Source organism: Myiozetetes cayanensis, unplaced genomic scaffold (assembly GCF_022539395.1).
Source record: "Myiozetetes cayanensis isolate MyiCay16 unplaced genomic scaffold, myiCay2020 scf18, whole genome shotgun sequence".
Classification (NCBI taxonomy): Eukaryota; Metazoa; Chordata; class Aves; order Passeriformes; family Tyrannidae; genus Myiozetetes; species Myiozetetes cayanensis.
The window spans coordinates 4,216,270-4,230,360 of record NW_026087389.1 but is presented as its reverse complement, the minus strand read 5'-3'; the positions used below and the strand labels follow the sequence as shown (position 1 = coordinate 4,230,360).

Sequence of the window (14,091 nt, the reverse complement as noted above, 5' to 3'; positions counted from 1 at the left end):
CTTCGGAACAGATTCCTGTATTTCCACTGCACTGCAAACTGAACTGAATCTGTTTCCTGGCTTGGACTGCCATTAGCAGACAGCATGTGCCTCTATTCACTGAAAGAGCATCCATCTCACTACATGGGGTTTTATTTTATATACTCGGTAAGAAAAACACAGATAAAAAATTTATTGAAAACTCATAAACCCATCTTGTTCAGCTCTATATGCAGCAGAAAGGGAATTTAATTGTTTAATAAACATCAAATTGTTTTTAGTATCCCATGTAAGTCTTCATGAAAACCATGTCCTTGGCACTTACATGCATTATAAATGTATTCACTGAGGTTCCCCCACGCCATTTCAATGGGTATATAAATGATGCCTTACACACACAGCAGTTCTTCCAACAGTGGGTGTGCTCTCCTCTAAAATCTATCTATTCCCAACAGCACCATTTTCTTAATATCAGAAAGATGTAAGAGGTATTTATACAGCTTCCCTATCAATCTACTCTCAGACCACCAGAAATACAAACTCTATGGCTTAAAAATTCCATTATCCTCTTTCTAATGAATGAAAGGAGGATGGAAAGACAAAGCCATCAGTTTCCATAAAATCCAGCTTTCACTGGTGTCTGCTGTAACATTTCTAGATGGGCAAAGGGACTCTCCTGAATGCAAAGGAGCACTGCCCTCTCCTCGAGACCCTTCCTCTCCTCCTCCTCCTCCTCCTCCTGCTCTGGCAGTGACGCCGAGGCTGCAGCCAGCACTGGCACCCACAGCCCCAGCGCCTGGGCCTGTCTATCTCCCTGTAAGCAAAAGTTACATTGTTAGACACGCCTCAGTGAAATCTGGGGGTGTACAGAAACAAACCTGCAATAAAGCATCCTCTGGAATAAAGCAGAGCCAGCGCCGAGAAGCACATCAACAGACAACCCCTGATTTAAGCCATTTCTTTTAACAATGCAAGCCGAGCAAGTATAAATTAACTCACACTTTTAAAAGCCAAACAACACCAGTTAGCTAATTTTATCAGCACATTAAAAAAAGAGCCACTTTGTTTTTAGAAAAACCTGGTGAACTCAAGCCTACCCTGTCTTGTGAAAGCAGGTAAACACAGAGTGAAAAAACAGTAAAAAGGCAAACAAGTTAGATGAGATGGGGCACTAAAATTTGTCGGAAAAATAAATACTATACTGACCAACAGATTCTATTCCTCACCTCCAGCCTGCAAACCCAAGGCACATCAGGAGTACCACCACTCGTGACGCAAACCTCAAAAAAACCCCCAGCTTACACTCTCCACACTTCCCCCAGTACGCTTATCCAATGCACTTCTAATTAGCTAATTGTACCCACATTGATCCAATTAACAAGCCATAAAGATGTGAACAAAAGGAGCACATTCTGCCCAGTAGAGACTCTATTCAACCACGCCAACACCAGACAGAGCAAGGCGTGGAAGGACAGAACGGAGGCCAAGGCTGTTGGCCACCGCTCCCGTTCCGCCACCACTCGGAGATGCCCGGTGTGGAAATCCCCCCTGGGGACCTACCTCTCCCGTTTAGGAGTGTGGACTGATAGCTGTCCATTAGTTGAGGCGTGTGGGTTGATGATTAAGGAGGTCTTGGAGGGCGCGGAGGAGGAGACGCAGGTGGTGGACAGGTCCAGGCTGCTGTGGTTGTTGCTGGCTGCCTCCTCCGCTGTGTGCGAGCTTGTCACTTCCTTCCAGAGCTGCTGCAGTTCTGTTGGAATCATGCCTGAAACAAACAAATTGGATAATTAAATCAATTAACAGCTAATTCGGCCGTCTTCAAACAGTAATTAAATCAAAGAGTCAGTAAACAAAGCCTAGTGTTAGTTTTGCCTGTGTGTGTTTTTGCGCATGTATTTTTTTTTTTTTAATAACTAAATGCTAATACTGAGCACAGCACGGCTCTGCCACGCTCTGGTGTGACACCTGCAACACTCATGTAATGCAAAATCTGGGGCGTGGGGTGATCCATACACCACCACACCCACCCAAAACACCATGTTAATTATTAATTTTTTTTTTTGCAATTCTTAGACCAAAGGGCCCATATCCAGAATCCCTACACAGGCAGAAATTCCCCCCGCACTCACAGTAAGGCTGACAGGAAAGGTGGCCAAGGGCTACTCTGTGGTCAGCTAAAAAATTAAATTTCCTTCTTTTTCCCCAATTTTCTTTTCCTTTTTTTTTTTTTTTTTAAGGAAAGTGACTACTTTCTAACCTGTTATTAAAAACAAGGAAGGTCTTAGGGAAAAAAATACTCAGCTTTATTATTATGACAACATGAACTACAATATGACTAATTTTGTGCTTAAGTTTTAAATGATGACAAATAGCTTTGTTATTAAATACAGTTTTTATTAATCACTTTCAGACATAAATTATGAATTCATATTGTCTTCCTGAAATGCTTTTCAAATTTTAACAGTCAAATTGATTATACTATGATTATTTCATTAACACACCTATCTTTCTCATTAATTTTGGTTTCTCGAACTGCTCACTTAATTGATGGATATGTCTACCGAAAAACTGTGTAACTTTCTATACAAGTAACACTATTATTACTGTCATTTCTTAGATCGATGCTAATGAGCCATTCAAAAGTAAAACGAAAACAGAAAATAAGCTTCAAGAAAAAATAACAATAAAAAATTGTATTTTTTTCAAATGTGCCAAAGTGGACACCAGGGTTAGGAGACAACATTCAAGAACTAATGCAAGAGAAAACTGCAAACTCCAGTGGGCCAAACGGAAGGGGAACCATGTGCCCAAGCTGAGATCATGCTTTTGGATAAAGCTGATGTTCGTGACATGATCAAACAAGTCAAGTTTCTCTCCCTGCAGACTATTTCAGTGCTCCTTCAGAGAAGGCCATGGGAAAAAATCAGCAGTAGAGACACGTCACTCAAATATTCAGGGAAAAAATAATAATAATAATAACAGCCAGTGTCTGTGTGCTTTTAAAGAGGTTTCTCATCACTGCGCTTCCAGCTCATCATTTGGGTGACTGTTCATTGTTTCACCATGTTGTAGCACTGGAGCTATCCTAAGGAAACCTGCCATTTTCTGAGTGTACAGCAGCAGCTCACGCAGGCATGTACCTCACCCAACCTAAGGTACTGAAATAAAAAAAAAAAAGAGGCAGTATGCATTATATTCATTTGAAACACATAATAAAAAATGCCAAGGTCTAAATTTAATTTATTTTTGTCATTTAGAATACAATGGATAGATAATCATCTCAACGTGATCAGCCAAACATCTTTACTTTGCTAAACTGTTAAAGATTTTAATTATGCTAGCTTTGGAGAGCACTGGTCTAATGAGGCGATAGACTCCAGAGAATCTAAGTGGTTAAGAACTGTGAAATGAGTCTGATAGGATTTTTTTATATTCACCGTGGATCGTTTGCATATCAAAGAGGAGTAAATTATTGCACGACAGACCAATAACCTTCCCCGCCTTTCCCAGAGTAGTATTAACAAAAACAGTTGGTCTCCGGTAACGGTTCACTACAAAAAAATGCTAAAATCCTTAAGTATCTGCAATTAATATATATTATGGAAGAGGCTTCAATTTATACATTAAGTGATCAGATATTCTTAGGACACATCCGCTTCTCTAAAGCCACGTCATTTTCCTTTCATCAGCCCCAAATGCCAATTATATTTTGATGGATTTTGTCCCAAATGAGCATTTAGTTATTAGACATATTCAATTATTACTTGTCCCCTGAAATTAAACCTCCGAGCAAATTAAACAAAGAAAAAGGTCAGTACACAAGCCTGTGTCCTGTTTTGCTGTGTGGGGGCTATTATTTTCAAACACCTTGCGAAGTGACAGTGTGGGATGTATTTTTAGCCAACACGCTTGACAGGACTGTCTGTGCACTAACAATTACCTGTGAGCACGGCTGACCCTTACACACTGTTTACTCAATTGGAACAATAGTGAATAGACTTGTCTGTTGATGATAACATATTGATATGAGACCGTATGAGCCGACACCTATTTTTATTTTCCAGAATAAGCAAATAGGGAAAGAATAACTGGACTTTTTTTTTTTTTTTTTTTTTAATCTGGATTTTTGCAGGTTTTTAATTAAACACAGGCTAGCTCTTCTCCCCCTTCCCCTTTCTCCTCCTGGTCACTGCTGATCTACTAACGCTATATCCCAAGGAAAAGCCTGCAAGTGTTACAGCCATTAAAACAGATGTGATATTTATACCTCGCTGTAGATCCCCTAAAAGTCAAGGTGTTTGCTCTAACTTTCTATCCAAGTGTAACTCACATTAGCATTAATGACAACTACAGCACAGATGGAAAGAAAAATATAATATACTCAATTGTGGGGGAAGAAATGCTGGAGATAATAAGGATTTTAGGGTGGGCTACATTAATTTGAAGAGCTAACTGTGATGTCATACATGTCTGCACACAACCCCTTGCCAAAAAAGTGATTACATCACCTGATTAATAAAATAAAATTAAAAATAGCCTCTCTCCTGCTCCTCCAAATTTAGTTCTTTTAAAATAATTCTGGAGAGAATTCCTGACTAGCCTGTCAAACCGGGCAGCTAAAAGGTGTGCTCATCACTCATCCAGCAAAATGGTTAAATAAAATAATAGAACAAATGGTAAAAGCAAGTCAAATAGATCCACGACCACTCGCAATAAATTATGTAATTTACCATTTAACAGTTTCATTTTAACAGCAGAGCTAAATTTCAACTCAGATTCCCAGAACTGTGCTGCAATTACCCGAGATCACTGCTGCCAGGGCTGCAACTTCCTACAGACCAGGAGCAGGATTCAGACCTGAAGCTGCCAAATCTACGGGAGCAATCAGGCACCCAGATGTCTCAGTCCTATTATTTTCACTCGCTGGTGATCTGAAGTGTGATTTGCAGTTTCATTTTGCAGATACTAAAGATCTCACTCTCGCAGCTCAGTACACTGCTGAAATGGGGTTTATTTTTAAATTGCTGCTATGTACAGATGTAAAATCTAGATTGTAGAAGTGTCTAAATACTAAGCAGCAAAGATTACACAAATATAACATTAAAGGATGTGCTATTTTGTGCAAGACAATAGGCAAGCACTGAAAACTAAAAAGAAACCAAAATACAGCTTTAAACAATCTATTAGTTCTGAAAACATAACGAAAATATCACTTCTGAAGTAGCATTCTCTCCTTGGAAACATTTATTACTACTACAGATACTTAAGAATAAATGCAAAATGCTTTTAACTGAATTCACAGCTACAGTTACTAGAGGGATGATTTTATTTCTTTTATACACACATTTACAGTATTTGTCTCAGTCTTGCAAACTGTTCTGAAAACAAAAGAGCAGGAGAGATGTAATTTTTTTTTTTTTAAATAAGAAGTGTCCATTACCAATTATTTTAAACTATAGCCCTGGCTCTTCATTGCATTTTTCAGGACAACTAGTCCCCTTGATTATGAAAGAAAATGTAGGCACAGGTTTAAAAAATGTATGTTGTGGGGACAGTTGACAGATTACTGCTCACGGAACTCAATTTCCCAACCCCAGGTATCACCGGCTCAAAGACAAACAGAGTTGCTCAACCTCTTTGTGTCCTTGTACCTCCATACCCAGGTGACCATGTTCAAGCAAGCAGAAAGTTGATTTAAACCTCATAATGACATCAGTTTTAAGCCATCATCTCTCTGATAAAAAGGAATAAAATATCGTGCTGTATTTGCAACCTGCCTGAAGTCTCCAGTCCCTCTTCGCTCCCGGCTCCCGCCGCCCCCAACGCTCGCAGCTCATTTCCCTGCCAGAACCAGCCCTTTCTGCTTATGTTTATGTCGTCTCCGGCGTGCAAGTCAGCACCCCTTAGGTTTTAAATACGCTCCTTGGTGAGGACTAATAGTTACACTACCCTGCTCACCATATCAATCAATGCCACGACGGCTGAATTACCTACTGGTGTCTCCGATGTGTTACCGCACAGATTACACTTCATGCATCACCACATTCATTTCTTTCACATTACACATGAGCGTGTCTTGTCACTGCCCAATTGCCCTCCTTTGGACAGCTTAACTGATGGACTATACAATGAACCTTACCGAGCCAACTTAACAGTATAGGAGCTGTGGGAAAAATTAGAAAGGTTGAAGCTTGAGTCCGGTGGGTGTGTGGGAACAGCCTGGGATGCTTCCAACAATAAATCTGGAGCGTAATTAATGCACGTTACAACATTCTGCAAGCATAAATGGCATTTCATCTACGTGCCCTTTTTCCTGGACTCATTTCATGCCTTCTCCTCATCATACTGCACATCAACAGTGACTGACCAGGTACCACCCCAGGCCTGATCCTGCAGTTCCCAGTCAGGCACCACTTTCCCAAGCATCACCCTCTGTCTCCTGCACAGCACTACTTCAGACCAGGTGCCCAGCTCTGGGATGCTGGAAAGCTAAACTGAGTCTTGCAGAGGGAGGTGTCAGGTCCCCAAAAGCTCAGTCTCTCAAGATGGAAGTTAAGTTCTCAAATACCTTCCTGGGTCTGGCAAAAACAAATCTAAATAAAGCATGTCAGCCACACAGCAAAGCAGGCTCCACTCCCTAGTCTGGCCTCTGTTTATCCATGTAAGTTAATATTCACCAGCCACCTCACTCTCCTTTTTGCAGTTATGCACACTGTAAAAAAAAGGAGGCTAAAGAACAGAAGCAATTTCATCTCATCCCCTCCACTTAACTGAGCAGAACTGAATGTAAATTCATTATATGATTTAGAAACTAGGAACAGCCCTAAGGCTGCTTGGAAGATCCCAAATCATTCAACATGGGTTGACTCAAGTTTTTAAGGTGAATGTTCAAATTTATTATGGGGCAATGGGAGGCAAAGGCAGGATTATTCAGAAATACCAGCACCATGGCTGATGCCATGGCATGTCTGAGCCCTGCCAACCCTGAACACTCTGCCTTAACCACAGCAGCCAGAGCTCAGGCAAGTCTGTTAAATTGTCCCAGGGCTTACAGACAAACCCAGTGTAAAAAATAAAATCATACATTTAAGCCAAAAAAAGAAAAGAGAGAACAAAAACCCCAGGTTATAATCACTGTCAAAAGTATTGTGATTTAAGTAATGGTTTCATTGTATCAGTGTCTTAAAAAAAGAAAATAAATTGGGATTTCAGCAAAGCAGCAACTTCTTGAAGAGTGCAGGACTGAATAAAGATGTAGGAGGATCTAATTGTCAATAACACCATTAAAATTAAACGGAGTTAATCCCAATTTGCTTCAGTGTGGAGGGAGGAATGAAGATGTGAAGCACAGAGGCAGTGAAATAAAGGCTGTGTAAGCAGTCAAGGAGAGCAGTGCCCCTTCTCCCTGGCAGCCACAGCCAAGGGCACTGAGATCTCTCCAGCTCGGCAGCCGTGGGTCAGAGCCACTCTGAGCCAGCCCCTCATCAGGCTGGAACCAGAAACAGCCCAAATAACGTATCTGGAAAAGAGAAATCCTTTGGCATGAATCTAGCACCAGGAATCGATGCAGACTCCTCCTGTGAAGGATTTCAAGCCCAGGTGAGTACAACTGGCAGCTCTGTAGTTGTGCAAACTGTATGTGACCTCCAAATCCCCTGCAGCACAAACTGCAGCACTGCCCCTCTCCAAAAACATTTTTATAATGCCCACCCTTTCCTCAGCACCTTTCCGTGCTTATTATTTCATGAGCCTGTGAGCTCTCTCTCTCCTCTCTGCCTGACAATTCCATGTGAGTGTGCACAAATGCTGTGGCTTTGCCACCTCACCTACCTTGTGCAAGGGGTTGCAAAGGCAGAGTAGGCTGCCCCGGCTGGATCGTCAGCAGCCCCTGACGCTGCAAAGACAGGAGGTGCTGCTGCTGCAACTGCTGCATCTGTAGGAGCTGCTGCTGAAAGGCCAACTGCTGTGTGGCCACTTGCTGCTGCTGGGGCTGGAAAAGACAAAAAGAAAAAAAAAAAAAAAAGGCACATTTGTCAGTACAGAGCAAAGCAGAGGATTTACAGGGTTCCTTGTCTCAAAACACTTCAACTTCTCATCGCAGTCACCCAGTACGAAGGCCAAGCCAGTGAGCCCACCACCTGTGTCAAAGAACCCAAGGTATGCTTAGATGCTGGAGCTAACCACAGGGCTACAGATTCCCATCTCCACTGGTCGCTTGAACCCTAAATCCCTCCTGCCATCCCAATTAAAAGTGTTTGCAGCATTTCTTGGTCTGTGTGGTTGTGTTTTACCCCAGAAGTGGTTGCATTTCAGTGGTGGGTAAAGCAAACGCTACTGGCAGCTCTTAAAAGTCCTGGGTAATTCTTCAAGGCAAGGAACATGTCTAAGGTGAGAATCACACTCTTATGATCACATCACACTTAGATACAACGTGAAACAACCCTGCTCTGTTTGCTCATTCAAGGGCTGTCTCAACTATTAAAGCAAATCGACTGGCTTAATTTATGGTATTTTATACTTACTCTCTCTTCTTCATCCATCAAGTCCCACAATACTTTCTGTTATGTTGGAATTATTCTGTGCTGTATTTAAGGCTGCTACTTCTGCACTTTGAAATTTTTAATTATTCTCACTAGAAAGAAGATGGAGTTGCTTTACTCCACAGGGATGTGAACCTTGAACCTTCGAGGTGTAAAAGAACATGTTGCTTTTCTCACTACTGTACCCGGAGAAGCTTTTAACTACTCTGTTTATCACTTCTGACATAAATAAATGAGAAAAAATCAGACCTTTGAAGAAGAAAAACTTCATCTAATATTGTTAATTAGCCATGACAAACGATGAAATAACATTGTAAATCTTTCATAGAAACAGCCACTAGATTTTAATTACACACATTCATAATTTAGCAAACAACATCTTACTTGAATGTGAGTGTTTAATATGTACAGTACTCCAGGCTTCAGAGTCCTTAATTTTGTTCAGTTAAGGAAGCCTCTAGGTTTTGCTTCCATGCTCATCTTGTATTTTATTTGCTTTGTTCTTTAAAATCCATGAAAGGCTTTGCATTTTGATAAATATCTTTTTATTTATTGTACAATGACAGGAGGAAAACTTTTGTTGTGTAAAACATCAATACATCATGCCAGTGTTTAGCAGTTCCTTGTGCTAGCCAAAAAAAATTAATGTAGATTTCCTTAGTAATTATCTGAGTGATAGAAAGATAATACAGTGCAGTAGTACAATAAATAGAAGGAAATTATCTAATATCCCTAATCTGCTAGGAATCATATCAAGGTGGAGGTCTTATACACATTATGGCTAACAATTATGGAAAGAAAATTAACTCTTACCAAACTGCATGCTTTCACAAACAAAACCCAGCCAGATCCCAAACTTTTTGTCACCCTTCCTTGACACCAAGCCAGAGGATCACTGGCCCCATTCCCTACTGGTGTTACACAAAGTCCCACCAGAGCTGCTGGAGTAGGACTGACAGACACCAGTCGGGGATCTGACCCCCACCTTCTCCTACCACCACACCCCATCAACCTTAATACTGCAACAAACTTTATACCCACAACCCTGACAGCCAGTCGTTCTTATTATCTTATTTATAAATGTATCTTATTTCCAAGAAAATCGAGGACTTCAAGAACACAATTAAACAAATAGGTGTTTGGAAATTCTGAAACACGGAAAGTTTTCATTTCTTTGCAACAGCTTGCTCAGACACATCCAGTTGTTGCAACCATGTGTCACAGCAGCAGATGCAAACAGGTCCCAGCAACAGTTATATTGAGTTAAATTAATGTTTCCTTCTGTAACTAGTAATTTTTAAATGTATGTACTTAATGTAAGTATATATATATTTACATATATATATATAATAAATGGTACTACATAAAAAAATCTAGCTGTAATAAGCTGTGTTTTACCTATTTTCCATCTGAGTGTAAAGTTAGAATGTGGTTTCTTTTAAAAAAACCCACCTTTATATAAATTGACTGATGCCCGTTTGGTTGTCTTCTCAGCTATCCTAAGAAAAGCTCTTGAACACTCTCTACTTTGAAAAGCCAGGATATAAAAGTATACAAGGCCCATTGTCCAAGAAAGAATTTAAAAGCAAGACACGTTGCCAAACTGCGCTCCCCACCCAGTTACCAAACACAGGATACAAGGCAGTTTGTTTACTTCTCACAATTGAATGCATACAAAAAAGGTCTCGGTGCAGTCCTGTTGTCAGGTCAGTAGTCAGTGTTAAAATGCTGAAATATCCTGATAAAACTTGCATTTTTGATCCCCTCCCTAAAGCTTCTGTCAAAGGTCTGTTTTCCTTTCTTAGGCTACTCCCTACTGCCTAACATAAACTGTCACACTGCCGGAGGACAAACGGCCCTGTTCAGAAAACAGCCCTCTCCATCCAGCGCCGCGGCACCAGGCGGGATCCTCCGCAGCCCCCTCGCCACGGGGAGCCCCAGTTTGCATGGGGAGGACAGCCTGGGGGGGGCACAGGGCTGAAATCCCACTTGGCACCTCTCCCCCTCGCTGTCGGGCACTGCTCACCCTCTGCTACAGCGCACAACCCTCGAGTAAAACCCACCAGGAACCTCACTGGGGTCCGTCTGTTCTGCTCGGGGGTCGGATCCTTTTGGCCAACAGGGCTTGGGAGGTTTGTTGTGTTTTCCTCCTTTCACGACAGTACAATAGGACAAGGGGCTCACAAAATGACTTGGGGGATGCCGTACATGAATACACTTGTTCCATCTGTCAAGGTACACGCTCGGCCCTCGTTAGCCCGGCAGCCGCCGGCCCCCACCACGGCACTGCCTGCCAGTTTCCAGTGGGAGAGGGAGGGGAAAAAAATAGAATCATAAAAGACCACCTTTTCCATGTTAATTTAGCAAGAATAACCTCCTTCAGCTGGGCTGAACAAACCTCTGGGTTAAACGAACGTTGAAACAGGCCTATACTAAAACCATCAGCAAAAACACCCCCTAAACCCCTAGAAAAAGCTGAAGAGACTCGTGTCCTTGTTCTCTTCCCAGTTATCGTGTTAAAATACTCTTCTTGAAACAGGAAGGAGTCCTTTCTTATTGTTGCTTTCGCCAGTGTAATATCAGAAGTGTGACCACAGTAAATCAGTGTGTTAGATATTGAAATGCCATCACATTGTCTAACTTCCCTTCTTGTCTTTTTTAACACAAAGTATTTTTTTTTCTTTAAGCTCCGAGCCCTCATCTTTGTGTCTGAGATGCTCTCCTGTCTGACAACAGCAATTTAGAAGAGTTAACTTTTATCGTTCATTCTGCTGTGTAACTTTCCCCTTCAAATTTCTTTATCTGCCCTCTGAGCTCATCTGAACTTTCATGTTCTCCCAGCATGCAGGCTTGCATTCAAAACTATGTCTAATAGACCAAATAAGAGGTTAATAAGAAGTGGCAACAGAAAGAAAAAATACAATCCCTGGTAACTGATAAGAATGACAGTGGCAGCCCTTTATTGTTTGTCTTCAAATATAGAGTTAAAGATCTTTAAAAAACTAAATTTTGACGCCTTTGAAAAGAAAGAAGCACAAAATAACAACAGGGGGTTATTGCCTGCCAGCCACAGGGGAGAAGCTCCATAATTCTTATTCTCCCTTTTGAAGGCTGTTAGAAATCTGATTCAAAAAAGCAACAGCAGAAGGAGAAAGCCTCTTGAGGCTATCACCATTTCCTGTGATCATGCATAATGCGTTTCAAAAGTGGGTTTTTACCAATTCTGTTGATCAATTGCACCTCCTTCATATTCCCTCTTTTTTCTGCTGTGTTTACATCTGATGTGACTCAATGACAAGCGCTGTCTGAGACTGTGAAACAGACCTGTCATGTTGATTTATGGGCGCATCAAACCACGACTTGTCCAAACTGAAGCTCGCAGTTCATTAATTAGAGAGTTGTGACTTTGAAGTCAGCTTTCAGACTGTGGTTTTTAACATTTGGCTTAATTTATATGCTCTTGAATGTGGATCTCTAAGGAAAAAACTGAAATTCCCTTCTTGTCTTTGAACTTCTTTTGACCGCACAATAATCATTTCTTTGTCCAGAGTGATGCCTGCATCCCAGAGTCATTAACGCGCATTGAACTGCCACTGATGAGTAAGCCCTACTGAATTAGAAAAACAGCCAGCAAAACAAAGCTGAGAGCATTCTGCACAGTGATATCTCACAATTACATGCCTTCCCTCCCTGTGCCATTTCCATTTTAATTACTGTTAGTCCTTTAGATTTACATTTTAGACACTTTTTAATCTGTTCCCTTTTTATTATAGTGGCGCCCGTAAGCGCGCTATGGTTAAGGTTGTGTCAGCGTTTCCATTATAAACCCCCCTGTTTTCAGGGGTTTATAACTCAGCTGGAAAAATTCACTCTGGGTTAAAACTTGGCACAGGTGGCACGATTTGCCGAAATTTCAAGGGGGCTGGGGCGCAGAAATTGGTGTTTGCTCTGAGCAGCCCCCCTTGTCGAGTGACACAAGCGCTGCCGCTATCGCAGGACATCACTCAGCATCTTGTGCCAAAAGGCAGCTTTCTAGGATCTACCAAAGCCAGCACAGATGTCAGATTAAGCAGTAAAGTCTCAAACTCCCTGAAAATTAGGAGGTGAGCCCGATGCCTTAAAAAAATGTAACTGCAGTAAAATTAAATTTAAGCACACAAAAAGCAACAAACAAAAGTTCAGGATGTGACGGGTATTTTGAAAGGGAAGTGTATTTAAAGGACAGGCAGAAGCTACCCTGGCCTGTCCCCTTCTGCCATGGACCATGGTGGCATCAGGATGAGGTCTCCTGCCACCTCTTCTCCATGTCACCACCAAGACTGCTCAGTGCAGCTGTGAAGAACATCCAACCAGAACCTCTGCACTTGGAAACTAAAAGCACAAACTCAACGTCTCTCAGCATTTTGCCCTGTTTAGAAAGGACAGCACCATATCTGGGCCTGCTGCCTTACCCCCTCCCCTTTACACCATAACTAACTTCCCAAAGCACTCTCCCAAGATACAAGTCTAGATGCTTGCTCCAGGACTCAGACCAAGCAGCAAGGCCTGCTCCCCTGCTATAAAATATGTGGCAGCGAGCAAATGGAAAGCACAGGAAAACACAGGCGAAAACAGGACAATAACTCTAAATCTGAAAGCTGAGGCCCGATAGAGTCAGTTCAGTTGTGCAATCATTTATAAGATGAATGACAGTTTAATAGCCACTAGACAGTCCCCAGGGATCTGTGGTTTGAAAGTAAAATGGGTATTGTCTGTACCTCTTTAGGCTGTTTTCCAGCATGTTGTTGCTGTAAAAGTTGAAGCTGCAACTGTTCCTGTTGTTTCTTATAAAACTCTTGAAGCTGCTGCTACAAAGAAAAGGAAAGATGGTAAGTAACAAAGTGGAGAGCCAATTCAGTGTCCCTTTTGGTGTAACACACAAACTGTGATTTGAAAAATAGCATCCTTTTATCTGTAATGGTCTGACCTTTAGTTTGAAACTCAACAATAAATTCAGTGCACACTGACTATTCTTGGCATTATCGTTTGAAAAGTAATCTCCAAAATGAACTGATGAAAAACATACCATTTTCTACACAAACTAATTAAAATAAGGCAAGGAATGACCTTTGATTGTAACAACAAAGCCAAAATGCCCTTGCTGAGAGAGCCTGGCGAATCTCTGTTGTGAAACACACATGCTTTCTAAATGATAGGGTTTGACTGTATTAAGTGTTGTTCAATACATGCATAGACATCCTGGGAAAAGATCTCCTCCTCCCGCTCCCCAGATGTGCACCGTGCAGGCAGCGTTCCGGTGTGGGCAGGAGGGAGCCTGGGAGCCAGGAGGGAGCAGGCAAGGCTGGGCTGGGCTGGATGCTGACACCCACCTGGGGTCTGTGAGACCCTGCTGTGCCAAACCCTATGATAACAGAGCCCCAGGGCTTGTCAGTGGCCAAATTCCAGCTGAGAAAGGACCATGGGCTGTGAGAAGCACTGACAAGCCACATGGCATACATCGGTGGAAATCAAACAGATTAAGGCTTGCAAACCTTTCCTCTTTTACTGCCACCGTTTCCATAGTCCTTTATGG

General features: G+C 41.8%; 1 protein-coding gene across 18 annotated transcripts in view; it reads right to left on the bottom strand.

The window, feature by feature from the left end:
* The window catches only part of FOXP1 (forkhead box P1), a 338,282-nt gene that overhangs the window by 61,252 nt on the left and 262,939 nt on the right, over positions 1-14,091 (bottom strand). For 16 of the 18 annotated variants that reach the window (XR_007628694.1, XM_050313031.1, XM_050313038.1 and 13 more), the window contains 3 exons: positions 13,277-13,366; positions 7,810-7,969; positions 1,540-1,744 (listed from right to left, as the gene is read on the bottom strand). Coding sequence is in view for 17 of the 18 variants with exons in the window: in XM_050313031.1 (XP_050168988.1) it covers positions 1,540-1,744; positions 7,810-7,969; positions 13,277-13,366 (455 nt within the window). In the remaining variant the exon portion in view is untranslated. The remainder of the gene's footprint in view (positions 1-1,539; positions 1,745-7,809; positions 7,970-13,276; positions 13,367-14,091) is intronic. The other 2 variants (XM_050313040.1, XM_050313041.1) reach the window with 1 other exon arrangement.